This window comes from Oryctolagus cuniculus, chromosome 15 (assembly GCF_051225735.1).
Source record: "Oryctolagus cuniculus isolate XC-2025 breed Fujian yellow rabbit chromosome 15, ASM5122573v1, whole genome shotgun sequence".
In the NCBI taxonomy this organism is placed as follows: domain Eukaryota; kingdom Metazoa; phylum Chordata; class Mammalia; order Lagomorpha; family Leporidae; genus Oryctolagus; species Oryctolagus cuniculus.
The window spans coordinates 31,920,614-31,943,282 of NC_142881.1; the positions used below are offsets into that span (position 1 = coordinate 31,920,614).

At 58.4% G+C, this 22,669-nt stretch overlaps 1 protein-coding gene across 5 annotated transcripts in view; it reads right to left on the reverse strand.

Annotated features, from left to right (window-relative positions):
• Positions 1–3,055: 3,055 nt before the first annotated feature.
• GOLGA7B (golgin A7 family member B) overlaps positions 3,056–22,669 on the reverse strand; it is a 45,124-nt gene continuing 25,510 nt past the window's right edge. For 3 of the 5 annotated variants that reach the window (XM_051824050.3, XM_089314574.1, XM_089314576.1), the window contains exons 2-5: positions 11,591–11,716; positions 6,573–6,725; positions 6,400–6,501; positions 3,056–4,977 (exon numbers count right to left, since the gene is read on the reverse strand). In XM_051824050.3, coding sequence (XP_051680010.1) covers positions 4,867–4,977; positions 6,400–6,501; positions 6,573–6,725; positions 11,591–11,716 — 492 coding nt within the window. In that variant the 3' untranslated portion in view covers positions 3,056–4,866. Of the gene's footprint in view, positions 4,978–6,399; positions 6,502–6,572; positions 6,726–11,590; positions 11,717–14,000; positions 14,124–18,108; positions 18,355–22,669 lie in introns of those variants that run through there. The other 2 variants (XM_089314573.1, XM_089314575.1) reach the window with 2 other exon arrangements.

Genomic DNA, 22,669 nt, shown 5'->3' on the forward strand with positions numbered 1-22,669 from the left:
GACAGATGGTGGCGGGCTGAGAGCGGGCTTTGGAGCCGGATCGGCAGGGTCCAGGCTTGGTTCTGGCACTCAGCGGCTGCAAGCCCCAGCCAGGCTACCTTGCCACCTGGAGCATCCAGTTCCTCCGTCTATAAGGTCGGAGTTCAAACCCAGCCTCCCAGCGCCGTGTCTGCGAGGTGAGTGCGGTATGATGGCCGCGAAGGCTCCCGGTGCGTCCTGAGAGGTGAGGGAAGCCCTGGGCGTGTGGAAACCCGCTCTGCACCGTGGCTCAAGGCCGTCGCCTGAGGAGGTCCCGGGGCCACTGCCGCAGCCACAGGAGCGTCTCACACCGAGGACACACTCAGCGCTGTCGTCTTACCCACGGCGACGCCGGGGCTCGGGAGGGTGAAGTGGATTGCTGGGGCCTGTCTCACGGCTCCCCATCACCCCGGATTCAAAGCCGCTGGCCCCAGCGCCAATGCAGGGAGCGGGCGCTGCAGTGACAGGGCCGGGCAGCTGCTGCAAGGTGTGGGTTCTCCGCGCGATACAGGTGCCTACGGCCAGTGCAGAGGCCACACTCTGGTCAAAGGAAACATTCGCACATCCGCCCCAGGGTCAGCATCACACACATACGCGCTGAGTTGCAACTGCCCGGCTTCTCACAATGTGAAATCTGCAGATCTTTAATAAAACACTCCTTGTCATCTTGCACTTTCTTTTCCTACGAAGGAGCCAATACATGTTTTGGGTACATTTCATTGACATGGATCTCCAGTACAGAAGCCCCTGGCAGCCCCCCATCCCTCCCCCGACCCAGTGTACCCACAGGCCTGACTTCTTCCACCGTACATGCATTTTGCCTGGCTTGGAATCCGCTCTGAATGGAATCCTCCGGTTCACACTCATCTCGGGCCTGGCTGCCTCTGTGGAACCAGGGAACTTCCTGTTCGGGTCCCAGATGTGCCCAGAGGTCTGTGCACAGCCAGGGGGCTTAGATGCTGCTGCCACCAGGGACTCACGACCCTGGCTTCACTTTGGAATCACCAGGAGAACTTTTTGAATGCCTCGTGCCCAGGCTGTGCCCCCACACTTAGAGCAGCCCCTCCCAGGTCTTGCTTGCACAGTCCTGGGAAGCCCCGGTGGCCACGTGCAGATGTCAGGAAGCCAGCCCCGAGCGCGGGGACAGGGGCCTTGCCTCAGCCGAGTGAAGACAAGCCAAGTGGAGCTGCTCCTGCCTGGCCTCTCCTGCAGCCCGGAAGCTGCCTCCCCGCCCCTCGGAATTCACAGGAAGCTCCTTGCAGCGCTTGGACTGGGGTCCTGGAGCGAGGTCCGCAGTGGCCCCCCTACTGCTTGTGATTCCCGACTGCAGTGTGTGATTCCGCCACTGAGCGGCGCCTCGAGATCCTGCAAACCCTGTGGTTTGGGCGGCCTTGGGCCAAGGCAGGCAAGCAGGTGGCCTACGGAGCTCTGGCCACAGTGAGGGAAAACCTGGGGCCAGGACTTGGAGGACAGCCTGGCACAGGCAGCAGCAGGGTTCCTCTGCTCCCAGGATCCTCACGGGGCCCGTCCCCGGCTGGCCGCACAGACGCAGGGATGTGTCTGCCAAGGACCCAGGCCACATCCCTGGTCGCTGAGCCCAGAGAGAAGCCAGGCATCGCTATGCTCCTGGAGTTGGGGCCCCCACTGCCCTCCATTGGACTGCCCCACTGGGTCGCACACCCACTCTCCTCTGAGGCCCAGGGCGTGGTGGCCTCAGCCCTGCCTCAAACCCAGGCCCGGCTCCAAGTCCGGGGCTGGGAGCCTCCGAATCCTAACCTGAGAATGCTGAGTGCTTCCTCCTCCAGGGGCGGAGTCAGCCATGCCTGAGGCCCCTGGTGCTGCCACTCCAGCCTCCACGTCTGCATCTGTGAACGGGAATCCCCGCCACAGTGCAGGGTGGCTGAGGGCTGGGTAAGGAGTGGCGTGGCCCTGGCCTAGTGCCTGGCACGGAGCAGCACACACTGCATGTCGGCTGGGATTGCTGGTGGAGGTGGCTACCACTGACGTCCGACAGCATGAATGCCCTAAGCCAGACTGGCGCTCGCAGCTGGTTTTAGCAGTTTAGTAAATCTTCCACCTCCTCGGACTCCTCTCCAGGAGGGCTGGGCCGGGGGTTCCAGTCTGGCCTCAGGACGGAATCACCTCCTGTCCCAAACAAGGCAGCAAGGTGAAGCCGCTTGGTGTTAGGGAGCAGACCTTAAGGCCACGCACATGCACAGCTCAGCTCTGAGCAGAGAGCGCGCACCCAGCTGCCCCCGAGAGGCAAGGAGCAGAAGCCTGACAACCACCAGGGTCCCATTCAGCCGGAGAACCCCCCCGCCTCCTACCCCAGAGGCCACAGCCGTGGTCCGGGTCTGGTAAGATCTTCCCAGGGAGCAGACCCTTGGCCCACAGACCTGAGTGTGTGCCCCGGCAGCTTGCTAAGTGGGTGCCGTTTGGATGTCAGAGTGAGTACCGCATTGGGAACCCCGGGTGCTAAACTTGGCACTGCCAGCCAGCTGTGAGACCTGGGCACATCGCTCCGCCTCTCTGGGCCTCCTCCCAGCTCTGTCAGGTGAGAGCATGCATGTGGGTGGTCTTCCCCTCCACCCCCAACCCCAGCTCCAGCATGTGGTGTGAGCAAAGTACGTGGCACACAGTAGGTGCTCATAGATGTCTGGTTTAATAATACCCAAAACGCAGCTCTGCTAGGTTCCAACACCACCCGCTCCCTAGTTTTAGTACTGAGTGACCTTGTGCCCAACCCAGGGTCAGAGTTCAAGCAACAGGCTTGATCTAAGCCATTAGCCAGCTTCCTGGGGCCTGGATTTCAGGGGGACCTGGCCTCTCCACCCAAGCCACAGATGTCCCCAAGGAATCCAGCTGAGAGGCCCTGGAGGGACCACCTCCCCGTCAGACTCAAGTTCCAAGCAGCAGGGTCCATCGCGCCCTGTGGTAGGGCTAGCACTCCTTGGGCTCACCCTTCCTGCCGACCATCCCGGAGCACAGACCTGGCCCCACCACCAGGGGGCAGGGGAAGCAACACAGAGCCTCCGGCTGGGCAAACCCTTTTATTGGAAAAAGAAATAACAAATGGGCACAGGTCGGACGAGGTGCCCAGGCGCACCGTGGGCCAAGGTGGGCGCGGCCACAGCCCAGTCAGGGAGAGGGCTGCCGCTCTTGGGGGGATCCATGGACCCGGATTCATTAGGGCCCCAGGGGCTGGACCGCCCCTCTCCAGCCCTCTGGGTTGGCACCTCTTCCCACGACCAGCTCCCATGTCCAGCAAAAGCAGCCCAGGCCTCTCTCCAGTTTCCCAAAGCTACTTGCAGTGGCGGGTGTTTCACGTCCACTTCCAGGGCCTCCTGCTGGCTGGCGTGCACAGCCCCTTTCTGTCCACCTTCGGGGCACCGGGCGGATGGCCGCCCCTTCCCACTGGCTTCCCTGGACCTCAGGGGCCAGAGCACCACTGGGGTAGACCTACTGGCTCTCTGGCAAGGAGGGTCCCCTGGTCCCTGTAGGCTGCCAGCTCCTTCGAACGGCTAAGGAAGCCTGGCCTTCCCCAGGGCCCAGGCGGGCTGAGCACTCGGTGTCCACAGACCGGTTGTCACGGGGGCCAGGAGAGGGCACCAAAGGCCACCTGGAGGTTGGCTCTGCTCTCCTGGAACCCCAGCTTCTCTTCCGCTAGCAAGTGGGGGAGAGGCCAGGAGGATCCGTGGCAGCTCCTGGCAAGGGGTCAGGGAGTTTGGGACATTTATTTACAGAGGACCGGGCTGGACTCACTCAGGGAAGATGACCGTGTGGCAAGGATGACACAGGACGGAGGCGGTGACCGTGGCCTTGCAGCCAGGAGGAACACACAGTGTGGATGGTACCCATGTATGCACACGTGCACTCCCCACACGTGGTACATACATGCACAGACACGTGCATTCATGTCCCCATGTGCACCCACACATACCACATGCAGCCATGTCCACTCACGTGTATGCACACATACAAGCACACGTGTGTGCTCAGCTGTGCACATTCCCTTATGCACTGTGCACACGTGCATGTTCACACATGTATTTGCATTCATGCACACGTGCACCCACACACACGACACATGTGCACACTCACGCCTCACACACGGGCTGCAAGCTCAGGAAGTTGGCTCCAGTTCAGGAGGTCACACTCAAGGCTACAGCTGTCCACAAAGAGTTTTTCCAGACCCCCTAAAACCTCCCCAAACCCTGGCTGTGTGCCACACAACAGCGCCTGGTGGCCTGCGAAGTCTCGGAGGGGACACTTCTTGGCAAGCCTGGAATGGCCTCAGCCCTGGGCAGGAACAGGAAAACCACAAATGGAGGGCTGGACAGGTCCCCACACGTGCCCGTCTCCTCAGCCTCACACTGACAGAGGCAGGGTCACAGACAGGCGGAGGCCCCGTGGTGGCGTCACAAAGAGCAGGGAGACAGGGCGGCAGGACCACAGGGAGAGGGTCCGGGTGGGTGAGGGCTCAGACAGGGGATCATGCGGGCTGGGCGTCCTCCGGTCCCAGGCCTGGACCTCCCCAGGGGCTCTGGGGAGCGGAGCTGAAGACAGGGGCTGCCCCGCTCTGTTCCCCCCCTCCCCAGCCTTCCGCACCACCACCCGGGGCAGCGGGAGGGGGGGAGCCCCTGCTCAGGAAGGGGCCAGTCCTGCCTGGGGCAAGGGGCAGGGGGCATGGGCTCGGCCATAGGAGACCTGGGGCCACTCCCGTTCCCTCCCAGCCCGGCAGCAGGGCCCAGAAACGACTCAGAAGCGGGTGCTCTGGTAGCGCAGCCGCCGCAGGTCTGCAAGGCCCTCGGCCCGGCCGTACACCTCGCTGCAGGGACTCTCGGCCAGTCACCGGGCCCCGGCCCCGCCCCCGCCCCCGCCGCTGCTGCCGCTGCCGCTGGAGCTGCCGCTGCTGGAGCTGCCGCTGCTGCAGCGGTCCTCGTACACGGCGATCTCGATCTGAGGCTGCGTCAAGGAGGGCGCTGGGCAGGGCCGGGAGCTGCGCGCCGCGCAGTGACCTGTACACGGACTGGCGGCGCGCGCCGGGTGCGCAAGCACACGGAGACGCACATTCCAGAGCCTGCGAGTACCACAGCCGAGGGCAGGGAGGGGCCCGGGCTTGGGAAGGTGTGAGGACATGGGGTCCTGAATTCGAATCCCGACTCAGCCACTCGGAAACTGGGTGACTGGGAGCCCTCCCTCATCTCATCTGTAAAATGGGGGCATCACAGACTCCCGTTGGGAAGCGTGAACGAGACCTTGGTTGGGGAGCACTGACGGCACGGGCTCCGTAAACAGCAGCGCTGCCCCCGGGTGGGGAAGCGGGGTGGTGTCTGCTGTCTGCTTGCTTTATTTCTCCCTCCCAGCTTTGTAATAAGATGAATTTCCTTTTAACGGTTCTTCTCTGGCTGTTGCTGACGGGGAGGAGGGTGCGTGCACACCCAGGCTACACCGGCCCAGTGGGAGGGGCAGAACCACGGACCCAGCAGGCCCTGACCAGCCCCTCCCCGCCCCTCCAGGACTGAGGCCTGGAGAGCTGGGCCCCGAGGACCTTGTTCTTCTCATCTGTGGAAGGGGGCAGCAGGAACTCCCAGGTGCAATCAGAGAAGGACAGGAGCCTGTGGGCACATGCCCCGGGGGTGGTTTCCATGTTCCCCGAGGGGCAGAGCGCCTGGCAGCTCAGGATGAGCCGGGCTCAGATCCTGGCCTGGCACCCACCAGCGGTGTGACGCACAGCAGTCGGCGCAGTGTGCCCTCGCGTGCAAGGGGAATGATAAGAGCTACCCAGCTCACGCGGCTGTGGGGAGGATTATATGAATTCATCCTCGCAAAATCCTTTCAAGGTTTCCGGGATGCCAGCATCCCATATGAGCGCCGGTTCAAGTCCCAGCTGCTCCACTTCTGATCCAGCTCCCTGCTATTGCTCCTGGGAGGCAGCAGGGGATGGCTCAAGTGCTTGGGTCCCTGCACCCATGTGGGACACCCAGATGGAGTTCCGATTTCCTGTCTTTAGCCTGCCCAGCCCTGGCTGTTGAGGCTATTTGAGGAGTGCACCAGCAAATGGAAGATCTCTCTCCCTCTCTGTGTCTCCCTGTTTCTGTAACTCTGTCTTTTAAATAAATAAATAAATAAACCTTTTTTTAAACAACAATAACAAAAGATTGCTGGCCTATACCAAACCCCGAATGCAGGCAGCTCTACAGGTGCAAACCAGGACACTAACAGTCCCGTAACTGTTGGTTTGAAGGGCAAAGACCAGTGGTGGAGGGTACCCAGAAGACCCTGAGTGAGGCCCCGAGGGCGCCCCATTTCCTGGCAGCCTCATCAGGAGCCCGCCGGTTGACAGCTCTGTGTCCTGCACAGAACAGCTGGGAAGGATACGACCCTCATCCCGCGCTCCACGGGGTCCGTGAGCAGGAGGCCTCGTGGCGCAAAGACCTTCTCGTTCTGCTCCTGGATGTAGCGCGAGATCTTCCTGAGAACCTGCAGAAGAGGGGCGGGTGAGGGGGAAGGCGGCGGGAAGCCGGGGTGGGGACGCAGGGCGGGGCGGCCACCTTCTCGTAGTGAGTCTCCATGCAGAGGAAGATGAAGTAGGCCGTGGCGCAGGCCAGGCAGCCCTCCAGGTAGGAGCTGCCTCCGATCTTCTCGGCCTCCGCGTAAAAGCCGTTGAGAGTCTTCACCATCTCCTCAAAGAGCTGCCGCTCGATCTGGGGGCAGAGAAGGAGAGAGCTGGGCAGGGGTCGGCCTCCCCTGCAGGTGCGTGGTGGCAGGTGGGAGCAGGGCTGATGGCGAGAGGGCCACACGGGAGAGGGCAGATGACACCGTGCACACAGGTGGCACCAGAGAGGCCGCAGGCACCGGCCGGGGAGCCAGGAGACCTGGGATCCAGCCAGACGTGGCCATCAACTGGCTACATGACCTTGGGCAAAGGGCTTAACCCTCATCTCTAAGGTGAGACCACAGCTGGGGCTTGGCCTCCCCTGGAAGCAGGAAGCGGCCCTGATGTCCTCCATGCTTTCTGTGGAGCACCAGACAAGCACCCTGGTGACTGCCACCTCCCACTTTGCTGGTTGTACAAGTGCTCGGGACTGAATTCACGGGGGCTGTCCATGTTCCTATGGGACCCAGCTGCTGAGGCTGCCCAGACGTGCCCTCAGGAGTCTCTCCAGGAGGGCACTCTCCCCGCTCACGGCACCGGGACCCCACGGCCCACGTGTTGGGCGACTGGGAAGCTGTCTTGCTGGCACCTTCCATGGGCCAGCTCTGCTTATGGCTCTCATTTAATCCCTTGCCAATTCAATCGCCCCAGGGCCCCAGCCCCCACCACCTCTGGCCCCTTCACCAGCCTCCCAGCCCCCACCCCACCCCCAACTTCCCGTTAAAGTCGGATCTTGTCCCAGCTCTGATGGAGCGCTTCCATTTCTCTCCAGGCAACCTAAGAAGTCCGCCCAATGCCGCCAGGCCGCTGTGGCCCCAAGGCCTGCCCTGCTCTCCTGCTCGGGTGCCCTCAACTGCTACCTCTCCTCCAGACATTGTCCCCCCACCCCCACCCCGGCTCTGCTCTTACTGTCCTCAAGTCTCTCAGTAGCCTGACCCCTGACCCTTCACCTCTCCCGGCACACCTCTATCCCCTTGACACCTCCCCGATTCTGCTAGTATTTATGACCACCTGAGCTACTATGTATTTGCTTGCTTTTTTATTTTCTGTACTGATACAAATTAGCCTCCATGAGCTCAGCCCCACATTCCCAGGACCTAATACACAGTAGCTCTCACTAAACGCTCAGTGGAAGCTAAGTGAACTTGTCTAGGGTTACAAGGCTCTGACCCCAGGGTCTGCACTGTTCACCCACCCCACCCCAGCAGCCTGCAAGGTCACGCTCCATGCTCGGCAGGTGTCCAAGTGTACGCAGCCCTATTTCTCTTTCCCCACGCCCCCCCACCCAGGACCAGAACTGCCCGTCACACAGTCTAGACACTTCCCCGGCATTCCAGGATAAAGGCCCTCCCCCGGAACAGTCAGAAGCTGTCTGCAGCCACTGCCCCTGCACAGACCTCGAGGGAACACAGAAAGTTCTGCCTGTCTGGTCCATGACACTCTGCCCCGGGGACAGACACACAGGATGAGGAAGAGGCCACTTTGCTCTCCAAGAGCTGGCTGGGGTCAGAGCAGCAAAGGCCGGATCTGCCTGGGCTGCTGCGTGGAGGCTCAGGGCCTGCTTTCTGCCTACCCTGCAACCCCAGGCCAGCTCCAAGGCAGCCTCGGACAGGGGCCGCACACACCCCAGATGCAGGGGCAAAACTCAGCAGCTGATGCCTTGCAAGAGGTCCAAGCAGCAGAGCCCAGAGGGAGGCTGCGGGCAGAGCCCTGGCATCCCCCAGCTCTTCCTCTGGATCTCCAAGCCTTCCTTGCCAAGACAGAGCAGAAAGTATCCAGTTCTGTCTACACCCGCTGAGGATGCAACTGTGTGGGTGAGAAGATTGGAGTGCTGCGAAAAAGCCGAGAGGCAGGGCACCAGGTCCTGCACTGCTCACGGCTCTGGTAGGTCACTGCCTCTTGCTGGCCCTCGCTCTCTGCGAGATGAGGGGAGGGCTCCTGTAATGCTTCCCAGGCATGAATAACCCCAGGTCCTGGTTAAAACACAGGAGCAGGCTCAGTAGACACAGGACGGACTCCAAGGTCATGCTTCTGCTAACAAGCTCCCAGGTGATGCCGTGTTGTCAGTCCACAGACCGCAGCGCTAGTAGCCATGGCCTCGCGGTTCTCAGCACTGGCTGCATGCTGAAATCCCCTGAGCAACTTTTACAGCCCATGATGTCCAAGTCTCACCCTCAAGAGACTCTGACTCAAATGGTCTAGAAAGTGGGGGGGAGGTGGGAGACTGGAGGAGTGGCGCTGTGGCGTAGCAAGTAAAGCCACTGCCTGCAGTGCCAGCATCCATATGGGCACCGGTTCAAGTCCCGGCTGCTCTACTTCCAATCCAGCTCTCTGCCATGGCCTGAGAAACCAGTAGAAGATGGCCTGGCCAGCACCGTGGCTCACTTATCTAATCCTCTGCCTGCGGCGCTGGCACCCCGGGTTCTAGTCCCAGTTGGGCCGCTGGATTCTGTCCTGGTTCTCCTCTTCCAGTCCAGCTCTTTGCTGTGGCCCAGGAAGGCAGTGGAGGATGGCCCAAGTGCTTAGGCCCTGCACCCACATGGGAGACCAGGAGGAAGCACCTGGCTCCTGGCTTTGGATCAGTGCAGCGCACCGGCCATAGCAGCCATTTGGGGGGTGAACCAATGGAAAGGAAGACCTTTCTCTCTCTCTCTCTCTCTCTCTCTCTCTCTCTCTCTGCCTGTAAAAAAAAAAAAAAAAAAGATGGCTCAAGTCCTTGGGCCCCTGCACCCACGTGGGAGACCTGGAAGAAGCTCCTGGCTCCTGACTTTGGATCAGCACAGCTCCAGCCATTGTGGCCATCTAGGGAGTGAACCAGCAGATGAAAGACCAATCTCTCTCTCTCTCTCTCTGCCTTTCCTTCTCTCTCTGTGTAACTCTGGCTTTCAAATAAATAAATAAATCTTAAAAAAAGAAAAAAAAAGAAAGTGGGGGCAGATCAGAGCAGCGAACGCCACTGAACCTCCCTGCCCAGGCTGACGCCCTGCCAGGGCCCTTTCCCCGAGCTCCTGGGTGACAACTGTGCAGGAAACAAGCAACCCTGCAGGTGTGACCCAGGACACACTGAAACCCTTGCAGGGCTCATTGAAAACCGAGGTTTAAGGAGTGGGCGTTCAGCCCAGTGGTTAAAATGCCACCCATGTCCCCCATCAGAGTGCCCGGGTTCGAGTCCTGGCTCTGCTCTCAATTCCAGCTCAATCCCCTGGGAAGCAGCTGGTGATGGTCCAAGTACTTGACCTCCTGCTAGCTACATGAAAGAGCAGGATTGGGCTCTGGCTTTGGCCTAGCAGTCATTTAGGGAGAAGACCAATGGAAGAGATATCCCTCTCTCCCTTGGAAATAAACAAAGTATAAGTTTTGTTTTAAAAACTAAGGTTTAGGCCGGCGCCGCGGCTCACTAGGATAATCCTCCGCCTAGCGGCGCCGGCACACCGGGTTCTAGTCCTGGTCGGGGCGCCGGATTCTGTCCCGGTTGCCCCTCTTCCAGGCAAGCTCTCTGCTGTGGCCAGGGAGTGCAGTGGAGGATGGCCCAAGTGCTTGGGCCCTGCACCCCATGGGAGACCAGGAGAAGCACCTGGCTCCTGCCTTCGGATCAGCGCGGTGCTCCGGCCGCAGCGCGCCAGCCGTGGTGGCCATTGGAGGGTGAACCAACGGCAAAAGGAAGACCTTTCTCTCTGTCTCTCTCTCTCACTGTCCACTCTGCCTGTCAAAAAAGAAAAAAAAAAAAACTAAGGTTTAAGCAATTATGATTAAAATGAATTTTTAGGGCTGGTGTTCTGGTGTAATTGATTAAGCCTCCACCTCTGGCGCCGGCATCCCGTATGGGCACTGGTTCGTGTCCTGGCTGCTCCTCTTCCGATCCAGCTCTCTGCTTATGGCCTGGGAAAGCAGTGGAAGATGGCCCAAGTGCTTGGGACTCTGCACCCACGTGGGAGACCAGGAAGAAGCTCCTAGCTTCTGGCTTTGGATTAGCCTGGCTCTGGCCATTGTGGTCACTTGGGGAGTGAAGCAGTGGGTGGAAGACCATTCTCTCTGTCTCTCCCTCTGTCTGTAACTCTGCCTCTCAAATAAATAAATCTTTAAAAAATGAATTTTTAAATTAAGCTTTTTTTTTTTTTTTTTTGACAGGCAGAGTGGACAGTGAGAGAGAGAGACAGAGAGAAAGGTCTTCCTTTGCCGTTGGTTCACCCTCCAGTGGCCACCGCGGCCGGTGCACTGCAGCCGGCATACCGCGCTGATCCGATGGCAGGAGCCAGGTACTTATCCTGGTCTCCCATGGGGTGCAGGGCCCAAGCACTTGGGCCATCCTCCACTGCACTCCCGGGCCACAGCAGAGAGCTGGCCTGGAAGAGGGGCAACTGGGACAGAATCCGGCGCCCCGACTGGGACTAGAATCCGGTGTGCCGGCGCTGCAAGGCGGAGGATTAGCCTAGTGAGCCGCGGTGCCGGCCTAAATTAAGCTTTAAAACATTGCAGATATCGGCCTCACCGGGGGAGACTCTGAGTAGCTGTCTGGGGTGCAGCGTGGGCATCGGGATTTTCTGAGCTCCCGGGTCATTCAGTGGGCAGCCCGGCTGGGAATGGCTGCTGAGCAACGGAGAGTCCCGAGCCCCAGTCCAGCGGCTGAGTCAGCACCCCCGAGTGGACGTAACATCATCCACTAGGACGCAGGAACTCATGTCTGTTTAACAAGCTCTCTGCACAATTTTCCAGCAACTGAAACTTGAGAGCTGCAGGCCTGGAAATCTCTGTGGTTTCTTCAGCCCTAACTTTCTAAGAAGGGACAGCGAGACAGTGTTAGCACTTGGTTCTATTCTTCCACTTGAACAAGGGAGGTGGCCTACAGCATCACACGTCATGTGGGTCAGTCCTATCGTGGCGCTGGGCGTCCAGTCTGGAGAACAGTGTGCTTACCCGGCTGTCCAGCTCGGGGGGGAATTTGGTCTGGAACTGGCAGCTGGTCCCATCGCTGTAGTCTCTCTGGATGAAGACCTTGGTGGCCAGCGAGGCGCTTCGCCGCAGCTCCTGCAGATTGTGCACCTGTGGAGAGGAGCCGTGGTTTATCCAAAACTGAGGGCTTCCCGGATGTGAGCCTCTCCAGGCTGACAGCAGCAAAACTCCAGGCACACGGGGCTGGAGGGGCCGCACCAAGATGCTTCAGGAGGGCTGTGGGGAAGCAGGGCCATGGCGTTCACCTGAGACGTTGCCTTCACTCGTCCCAGAGAGACCTTTAAGGAGCCTAACACTGGGTCAGAGCTGAGCCAGAAAGAGAGGCTTGGGAGCCGGCAACACAGCCTGAAACAAATTCAACAAGGCCTCCCGGTGGCTGGCTCGGACCCTTCCCCTCTCCCAGTCCGTCTCTGTCTCTCCCCCCCCCCCCACTTCCTCTCTCTCCTTTCCTGCTTTCATTCACTCACCACGTACCACGTGTCCCCAACTTGTCAGGTCAAGGCTGAAGTCCCAGGCCCTCGAGCAGGGCTAATGACAGGGTTGGGGAGGTGGGCGTGTGGGTCAGGGGAGCACCTGATGTGCCCCTGAACTCAGGCCCAGGCCCAATTATGGCCAGGCCAGAAAACACCATGGATGGTCTCACGCCCAGCACTTCTCACCACATACGAAAGGGCCCAGGATTGTCCAAGCCTCCCCAGAGAAAACTGTGGGTGAGGCAGCTGGAGGCCAGAAAGTGAGGGAGCGGCCTTATCTGGTAGGAACAAGTGCAGTGGTTTCTGCCCCTTCTCACACCTGCAGACTTGACGCTGAGATAGACTGCAGCATTTGAAGGGAGTGGGCTCAGTCCCACAGAACAGAGCCTCTTTCCACCACCTGTCCAGCCTCAGTCACCCACTCTGGAGACAAGCATCCCTCTGGGGGAGCTGTGCCTAACACTGGAGCCACGCGGAGCCCAAGCGCCAAAGGCAGAGTGCGCAGGCAGCCAGCTCATCCTCTGTGATTAAGCTGAATCCATGCAGTCACTGGGCTCCCACTTATTGAGTGTCTACTAGCGCCAGGCTCTGGGGATGCCGGGCAGGAGTCTGTGAGCTCCAGGGAGGAAGACAAGTATATATATAATGAATTAGACCGTGATACATGCTACTGAGAAGCGACAGCTCACCCAGAGAGGCTTACTCAGAAAAGGCTTCCTGGAGCCTGTGTTGAGTCATAAAGGAAACCAGGAGTTACCAGGGGTGGGGGGTAGGCGGGGAAGGGAGAGAGGAGGAAAGGCAACCCAGACAAAGGACAAACCAGCGTGAGCGAGAGCTCCTCAGTGACTAGAGGCAGGTCTCGGGGGGCTGGGCTGGGCCTGGCCGGGCAGTGGGGGAGCTGGGAGTGCAGAGGCGGCCATGGCTGGATCGCGAAGCTGGAGGGGTTTCTGCTCAGGGGAGGATGTCGGGTGGAAGATGCGAACGCTTGCCTAAAAGCCAGGAGAAAGGACAGGCGTGGCAGTCAGCAAGGTGGAAGGCACAGATAACCCGTGGAGCAAGGTCCTGAAAAGGTCGAATCACTGAGACTCCTAAATCCAGGTTCGCGCTATGTGATCCCTGAGTGTTGGGACTGGATTCCACAGATGAGCACCCTCTACTGTGGACACTCCTGGTTCTTCTAATCCAAGTTTTTGTTGAGGAGGTCTCCTTCCCATCAACTAGGATCCTATGATGATTCTGCAAAGTCTAGAAGGCTTTGGTAACATAAACAAGTTCAGCCTTGATGGGCCTGCTCTGCCTGGTTAGAGCTGTGAAATGCTGTTTTTCCAAAAGAATAGAAAAAAGGGCTGTGGCCTCACCCTTCCATTCTAAAACCAACCTGCAAGAGCCAGTCAGTCTTGGAGTGAATCCCCCGGCCCTGAACCATCATTCTGGTAGGTTGGGGGGCAGGGGGAGTGAGCAAGACTGGGCCCACAGAAGGGATAATTTCTTTTTGTAGTAGTCCTGGGGAAAACTCAAGTTCATCTAAACCAAGAAAAACGGTGGTTAGGATGCAAATAGAGAGAAGGAACAGCGCCTCAGCCATTCTGACACCCTCTTTGTGCCTGACGCACACCTGGGTACACACGTGTGTTGCCATGAAGGTGCGTGTCTCCACAGACTAACTGGCTGTGGACCAGGGCCATTTCTCCCTCCTGGGCACACAACCAAGTTGCTTCCCAAGTGCAATGGGAGTGGAAGTGATGAGAGCCGTGTATAGCCCTGACTCATAAAGATGCCCCACTCCTCCTGGCTCCTTCCCCTTCCACTGAAACCAAAGGACTCAGGTGCTGAAGACGGTGGAAGCACAAGGTGGAAAAGGCCTGGGCCCCTAAATCACTGCCTGGAGGGGATCCACCTACCAGTGAGGAACACTTGTCTGGGACTTGGCTGAGCGGGAAGTAAACTTCCAGGAGATTAAGGCGTTAGATGGCTGGGTGCTACTTGACATAAGACAGTTCCATGTCCTCCTGGCTTTGATCCATGAGTCCTTAAGTAGCCAGAACAGGAAAGGTCAACACCCCTTCCAACCTGACAGTACCCACAGCCGCAGGATACTACCCCGACTCGGCGCAGAGACCTGCTGCTCTCCCTAGAGACTGCTGGCAGGGCCTTGAGCTGCTGCAGGGCAGCGTCAGATGCATTTCCCAGCCCAGAGCCTTAGTCCCCCAGACTTTCACGGAACACACACATCACAGGCTCATCTGCAGTTGGTCAAGAGCAGGATTTAGGGCAAGCCGGGCTCTCTCCACCCATGGTGGCTCCACCGTGAAGTACCAAGAAGCCCTGGTGGAAAGATGTCCCATGACCTGAGCGCTGGGGCCCATGACCCTGGGAAAGTCACCCCTTAGCTGGGCCTCCCTTTCTTTAACTGGCACCGGAGAACTCCAGGATCACGAAAGCCCCTCTCAGCTCTGACGTTCTAGAGCCTTATCAGGGTTTAGAAACACAAGTGTTTCCAGGGTCTGTGAGGGGCGAGGCAGGGCCTGTGGCCAATCAGAGAAGGCATGCCCCGTCTCGGAGACCTGGCCACATGAGGTCGCCAGGACTTCCTATTTTTCAAAAAGCCACAATCCATATCTTCTTAACAGCAAATATCCTGATATTTAAACGTTTCCAATCAATTTAACAAGTGTAGAAGCACTAAGCAAACCAACTAAGGCCCCCCTTGGACCACAGCTGCCAGTGTGGGGCCTCTGTGAAATATACCACAGCGAGGCCCTTGAACTGGAGCTGCAGCAGGCTCCAGGCCGCTTGCCAGCTACTTAGCAGTCAGGAAGCTAAGATCCGTGATGCTCCAAAGTCTTAAGAGGAGTGCCAAACCCCTGGTTCCCTCTCCTGGGGCTTCCCTGAGCACGCCCTGGGGGTTTAACTGACCCAGAGACCCACGCTTCTCTCCACCTCCTGCCCTCCTCAGACCGGCCCCTCTCTCACGTCACCACTCCCCGACCCGCTGGCAGCTGAGCAAGGACATAACCAAGAACCGGTGCACGGGCACCACCTTTCAGGCTGCAGTGTGAGAAGAGCAGGGAGACTGCTCGGAGTGCAGGTACCGCAGGCCACCCAGCTGTCAATCGCACTGCCTGGGAGGAGCAAGCATTGGAATGCAAATGAGCTCTCAGACCCTGTTCACCCGCCTAAGACAAACAGGATGGCCACTTGGTCCAGGTCTCCCGCCTGGTTAAATGGCATCTCATTCCACAAAATGCAGGTGACACTCAACTCAAGAATTATGCAGCTGATGTGTCAGGGCTGGGTTCCCCGGCTGGCGTATGGCCGAAGAGTGAGGCTCTTAGGTCAAGCCTAAGAATGGAAGACCAAGCACAGACGCCCCTTCCTCTCACGGCACCCAGACCAGCCTGTTGTCTGCCAATTGTTAATCCCACCCCTCAGAGAGCAAACTTTGGAATGAATGCTCGGTGTGGGGGCAGAACTCCACCACTCGGAGACGCCCCTCCCAGCCAGGCACTTCCCAGGTGCCCTTGGCCACCGTGACTGCTTCCCAGGGCAGACCGTGCTCCCCGTGCTCCCCATGACACACATTCGCAGGGGTGTGCTACTCCGGAAATGGGCTGTTACAGCTTTGCAAACGAGGCCAGTGTATCACTCAGGAGGCTCCACCCCTCCCCGGCCTCCCTCCACCCCTCCCCTCAGGCTAACTCCTAAGCAGAAATTAGGGAGCAGAGACCCAGGTTCCACTCAAAGATGTCCTCTCTCCCGCTCCGGACGCCTTCCCCTGGAGCTGAGAACTTCCTGTTCAGAATCCTAAGGGAATGACCATGGGAACTGGGAATGAGGTTTCCCTGCCTCCAACAGGTTTTTCCTGGTAATCTCAACCCAGTTCCAATAGTGAAAACAGCCTGGGGAGGATGACTCACCCGAGCCCAGATAACGCACAGGTCCCGGGCCTCGGTAGAGCTAGGGCTTCCTGCCGCAGGACTGCCCTCGGAGTCCACCAGAGCCAAGCTGGGAAAGGGGCAGTGTCTGCTCTCTGCTCCCATCCCTGCTGGACCCTCCTTTGTCCCTCTGCCCTCCAGCTGACCCAACCAGGCCAGCTGGGAGCCTGAGCCCTCACCCTCCAGTCCCTCCTGACTCCCTTGCAAACGCCCCTCCCCCCATCAAAGACTCATCTCAAGACCCTTAGCTCTGTCCTATCAGGTAATACAATTGGCTACTTAGATACCATGAGTGAACACAGAGACCTAAGACTCGGGTTCCTGTCCTGACTCTGCCAACCTTACAGCCGTATTTTCCTGGAGTCTGAGCACTCCAGTTGCACCACCTGTAAAATGGGATAATGAAGACTGAGCAAGCTTCCCAGCCTGAGTTGTCTCCTCTGTTAATTGCAGATAATAACACCATCCTTGCCCACTTCACAGAGCTGGGCTAAGCCTCAAAGGAAATCGTGAGTGCGATCATGCTTTGCACACAGGCAAGTGCTATGTTCACCAAGGCGTGATGGGCAGAGCTGCTCCCAGGGGAGAGAGTCTCGCAGGTCTGACCGCAGCCCCCAGCAACACCGCCTCGCCCTAGGGATGTGAGCCTGCTGGGTGCAATCTGGGGACCGTGGCAGACCCGAGAGGGAGCACACTGGGACAGATGGGCCTGCTGAGATCTGTCAGGTCGCCTCACAGAGGCAGCTGCCTGCTTGGCCCACACTGCTGAAGCCCCGTCCTGCCCAGCCTCAGCAGCCTCTGCTGCAGTCTGGCAGCCCCGTCTGGAAGGCGACCAGCTCCTGGCCATTTCTCCTGCTGTTCTTCCTGCTCTTCTCAGGATCTCTGGCACTTCCCAAATACTCCGCATTCCTCCACTCCAGAAACCAAGCTCCAAGAGTCTGCCTGGGGCTTGTCCCACACTGGGTCCTGGGAGGGCAAGGTCTCCTCCTAGCCAGCCCTGCGCTTTGTCTGAAAGCAGAACAACGCCAAGCAAGTGCTCCGGGTTCTGTGGCAGACTTCAGCGGAATCACAATAGCACTTGGCATTGCTGTCACGCTGCTTGCCCGGACGCCCACAGGCACTCTCATTCAGAGGCCTCTGCTCTCGTCCCGGTGGTGTTCCAGTGCAGCTGGAAGTGGGGAGACACCACAAAGGAAGTCGACATCAAAACCTGGGAGACTGGTGCCCTGGGTCCCACTGCAAAGATTCAAAGGATGAAACTTGGAGCCCTGCTGCTGGCGTGCTGAGTACCAGATCGGCCCTTGCCTTCTGCTTTATCACCTACACCGTAGGGCATAAAGAGCTCCCAGCTCCCTCCCTGAAGGGTGGGGAGAGGAGTAGCGCCGAGGGGTGGAAGGCGGAATTCCTGAGCTCTTAGGCAGTGCACCAAGATTCTGCCCCTGGCTAACAGGTCCCTGGGTTCAGTTTTCAAGTCCCTTGAAGGTGACACACCTATAGGCACACCCCTAAGAACGTGGCACCTCCCAACAGACACAGGGGCTATGTGGACACCTGGGGCAGGAAAGTCAGGTGGGGTCAAAGCAGCACGGAATGGTGAGGTGCCCTAGTGGGGGTGGGTGCAGGCAGCTCATTAAAACCAGCCACTGGGGTTCTCTTTGCCCCTTCCTTCTCCAAAGGAAATGCGGATGGCGAGGCAGGTCTGTCCTCCCTTCGCCAAGCGCTGGGTTCAGAAGCTGGACGACTGCACCGCCTAGCAACAGCAGCGCCTCCCCTCCTCTCCCGCCCCAACCCCCTGGGGAAGCCGTTTCAGGACTTGTGGTCCAGAGGCAGAGACACCCGGCTAGAGCCGCAGAGCAACCCTGGTGCCACTGCCAACAAGTGCGGCGGGCAGCCTGGGGGCCCAGGGGACGTGGGGGAGGGCCCCTCACCCAGGGCCCGGCTCTTCCACCCTGTCCCCGCCCCCACCCTTTCCCGGACTCGGCCCCCTCCCACTCCCGCCCGGCCGGCTCCCGGCGGGTGCTCGCTACCGCGGGACAGTCGGGCACTGCCTGCGGACCGGGCGTTCGACCCCTACCTCCGTGGCCATGTTCCGGGGGCGCTGACCGCTCCAGGGCCGGGCCGGGGGCTGTCCGCGGTGCTGACCCGGGCAGCGGGTGGGCTGGCGGCGGCGAGCCGGGGAGCTCTGTCCGCGGTGCTGATGCGGGGGGCCGGAGGGTGGGGGGCGCTGCGCTGTCCGCGGTGCTGATGCGGCCGCCGGGCCCGGGAGGCGAGGCCGCGCCCGAGGCTCTCACGGCCCGATCGCCCGCTGCTGCCGCCGCTCCTGCAGGCAACCACCCGGCTTATCTCCGACAGCGGCAGCGGCGGGGGCGGGGGGCGGCCGGGGGAGGAGGGGCCAGGCGCCTCCGCGGGCGGGGAGGGGGACGCCGCGTCCCCCAGACTCGGGCGCCCTCCCGGGGAGCCCCGCCCGCGGCCGCAGGCTTGCCCCAGGCCCCGCCCCAGGCCCCGCCTCTCCCGCCCCTCCCCCGCGAGGGCGCCGGGAGCTCTGCGCTCGCCGGCGCGGTCCCCGGGGACTCGGGCCCGGAGGAACGGGCCACAGGAGCGTCCCCCGGGAGCGCCGGTCGCTGGGTGCGGCGTGTACCTTTGCAGCCGCCCGCACCACCCGGTCCTGGCCCCTCCCCCGAGCTTCCTCTCCTGAATTTTTTCTCTTCTCTCTCCGGTTTCCTCTCTGTGTGCCCTGCTCCCTCACCCGGGCATGCATGGCCTCCCCTCCTCCCTCCTTCCCACTGCGGCGAACCCCATTAGCTAGAGGAGGACGCTGCAGTCCACAGGACATTGTTTCCAGTTCATGTTTCATCCCAGGCCACACCCGGGGGTCCCTTCTCGCAGGAAGCTCAGAAGTCGCGGCTCCTCCCGGCCTTGGCCCCCACCCTTCCGCGTCCCTCTCTCCTCTGCATCCCAGACTGGACACACACACACCCACCGCCGCCACTCAAGCGCCAGGAGCAGACGGCACCGGAACTGCATGCTCCGCTCGCAGGTTGTCAGAGGTGGCCCTGTGCTGCCTTCACCTTCTCATCGCACCTTCCAACCACGTGGCCCCTGGGCTTGCTCAGTACACAGGAAGGAAGCACCAGGATGCCTGCCTTTTCACTCACCCAGAATGTGCCTGGGACCCTGAGGGGCAGCGAGGCATGTTCCCTGCGGCTCACTGTTGCCCCAGGGGCCACCCCCAGCCCACACGCGGGGGGACGTGACCTGGAAGCCGGGTTTCTGGAACACCTGTGTCCCATGTGGAGTGATGGGTCCCAGTTACAGCTCTGCTCCCAGTGCCAGCGTCCTAATAACGTGCTCTCTGCGAGGCAGGTGACGGCTCAAGTACTGAGTTCCTGCCCCCAACACGGGAGGCCTGGCTGGAGCTCCTGGCCCTCGCTTCAGTCTGCACACATCCTGGCTGTTGAGGCAGCTGGGGCGTGAACCAACAGAGGGGAACTGCCTTTCATTCTGTCTCTGCCTCTCAGATAAATAAATGGGTAATTTTTAAGAAATGTATGTTGGGGGCCAACGCTATGGTGTAGAAGTCTAAGCCTCAGCCTGCAGGGCAGGTACCCCATATGGACACCAGTTCGAGTCTCAGCTGTTCCACTTCCCATCCAGTTCCCTGCTAATGCACCTGGGAAAGCAGCAGCAGATGGCCCAAGCACTTGGGCCCCTCCCCCACATGGGAGACCTGGATGAAGCTCCTGGCTCCTGACTTTGGCCTGGCCCAGCCCGGCCATTGTGGCCATTTAGAAAGTTAACCAGCAGATGAAAGAGGTATCTCTCTCTCCCTCCACCCCACATCTCTGCCTTTCAAATAAATAAATCTTTAACAAAATGAATGTTGGACTTCACTAAACTATGTCCTTTCTTTTTCCCTTCAATTTTTTATTTTGAAAATTTCAAACATGCAGGAAAGTTGAAAAAGTAGTACAATAAACTACAATATTTGTGCCTCAACAATTAACACTTGACCACGTTTGCTTTATTGGTAGACGCAGAAACGTAGAGACGAATGCGACTAGATTAGGAGACAGACACTGTGAGGCTTTAATCCTAAGTATTGCACAGGGCATCTCCTGAAGACAGGAGCATTCCCCTACCTAACCACAGTATCTCGCGCACCTTTAACAATTCCCTAATATTCTAGGGTAGTTCATCGCGTGCAAAACACATACACAGCAATGACCCCTCAGAACCTCCCCCAGAATTTTTCAATTTTATTAGCTAACATTTACTGGGCACTTACTAGGGGCGGCCACGTGCCACCCATTCTGCAGGGATTGCCATATTCTCCTCATAATCACTTTTTGGATTAGGTGCTCTTACCATCCTTCTATTGCTCCCACTTTACAAACGAGGAAACGGAGTAAGCTGCCCAAGGTCACGTGGCTGTGAGAACAGGAGACAGGATTCAAGCACAGGCAGTCAGCTCCAGCACGCGGTGTGGCTGATCTTCCTGACTGCGCTGCTGCCTCGAGCCCCTTGCAGACCATAAACTGGCAGAGCTGCACCCTCGCCTCCAACTGCCTATTTCACAGATGAGCACACTGAGTCCCAGAGGACAGTGGAATGGCACGAAGTCAACGGCAGATGTTTCATTCTACCTTAGAGTTCAGCAAATGCTTTGGCGCCGGGAAGCAGACTGAGAACGTCTGTGAACCCCACAGGGGTCCCTGGTACTAAATGAACACGTAACCTGGTGGTCTCCTTGCACGCCTCACGTGGAGCTGACTCTGATTGTATTAATCTGACAACCATCTGGACCCTTTTCACACGGTGACCGGAGGCCTGGGTGAGGCTGTTCAACAAGGCCATTCATTTCATGCACATGAAAAGCTCACGGAATATGTATGTGATGAAAAAAAGCCATGCATGGATTTTTAAACAATGATTTACACCAAAATAAACATCTTTTAACTCCATTTTCCATGAAGTTTTTGAAGTACCCTTGTATTTCTTGGGCACTGTTAGAGGACCTTGGGACGTCTAAGTTCACAAGACTCTATTCTTACTGAACCTATATAGTGATGGGGTAACAACCTACACTATGTAAGCAAATGGGTATAAAGTATATTGAGTTGTGACCATTGCTAGGGAAACGTGAGGTATGGAAAGGGCATAGAGTGATGGAGGAGGTTACTTTAGAAGGAATGGTCGGGAAATTTTTGGCAAGGTAAACTTGGACAAAGGCTTGAAGGAAAAGAGCAATAGACATATACACACCCCAGGGGAAGAATGACAAGGCAAACAGCACAGAGTGCAGAACCCCTAAGGCAGGGGTGGACTTAGCAGGTTCAAAGAATAGCCAGGGAACCACCGTGAGCAAACAGGGAGATAGCAGTTGAAATCACAAGGGGTTGGGGTGGAGAGAGACAGAGACAGAGACAGACAGAGAGAGAGAGAGAGAGAGGTCGCATTCCATCTGCTGGTTCGCTCCTCAAATGAATGCAATAGCCAGGGCTGGGCCAGGCCAAGCCAGGAGCTTGGAACTCCATCCAGGTCTCCCATGTGGGTGCAAGGATCCAAGTACTTGGGCTGTCTTCTACTGCCTTCCCAGATGTATAAGCAGGAAGCTGGATTGGAAGCTGAGCAGCCGGAACTCGAACTAGCACTCTGATATGGGATACTAGCATTGCAGGCAGCAACTTAACCCACTTTGCCACCACATGGGCCCATAATTGCAATTTTTTAAAGATTAACTGGATGCTAGGGTTGGACAGGAGGTAAGGCTAGACGCTGTGAGACCAATTAGGAGGTTGTCAGAATGGTCCAGGCAAGATGTGGTGATGGCTTAGAATAATGTAGTAGCAACAGAGGTGGGGAAAGTGACCAAATTGTAGATACAAGTTGAGGGTAATCTGAGGATCTGCTGATGGACTGGAAGTGTAGTAGAAGAGAAAGTCAAAGGTGATTCCAAGCATTGAGGTCTAAGACACTGGAAGAATGGAATTGCCATTTACTGAGATGGGGGTGGGGATGAAAGGGCTGAGCAGGCTGGACAGGAGGGGATTATAAGTGTTGCTTGTGTCTGGTTGCCTTACACGTGAAGTCTGATGTGCAGATGGTAAGTGGAGCAGTGGAGTAGGCACCAGGGCTTGGTGGGGCAGGGCACAGTTGGAGGTATGCCTTCCAAAGTCATCTGAATGTGAACGGAATTAAAACCGTGACTGATGATGCTATCATTGAGGCAGTGGGACAGCGGGAGAAGTTGGCCAAGAACTGCCTCTGGACACTTCATCACTTACCGGCTAGAAGGCAAAAGAAGACCAGGAGGGTGGTGGTGAAGGAGGTGACCCAAGAGAGAGAGGTGTCCCGGAGCCAAGCAGAGAAGGCTGCAGTGAGAGCTTTGCCCGCTACGTTGATGCTGCTCACAGGTAGAATAAGATGAGGGCCAGAAATGACCCTGGACTTGGCAGCAAGGCCACCCATGACCTGGATAAGAGCTATTTTAGTAATGTGAGGAGTGGGTTTGACAGTCAGAATGGAAGAGAGGAAGTTGAGATACAGAGAGCATAGACAACTTGTCAGAGACTTTTGGCTGTGACGGGGAGCAGTGATGAGCACGGTGGTCTGAGGGAGAAGTGGGGGCAGCGAGG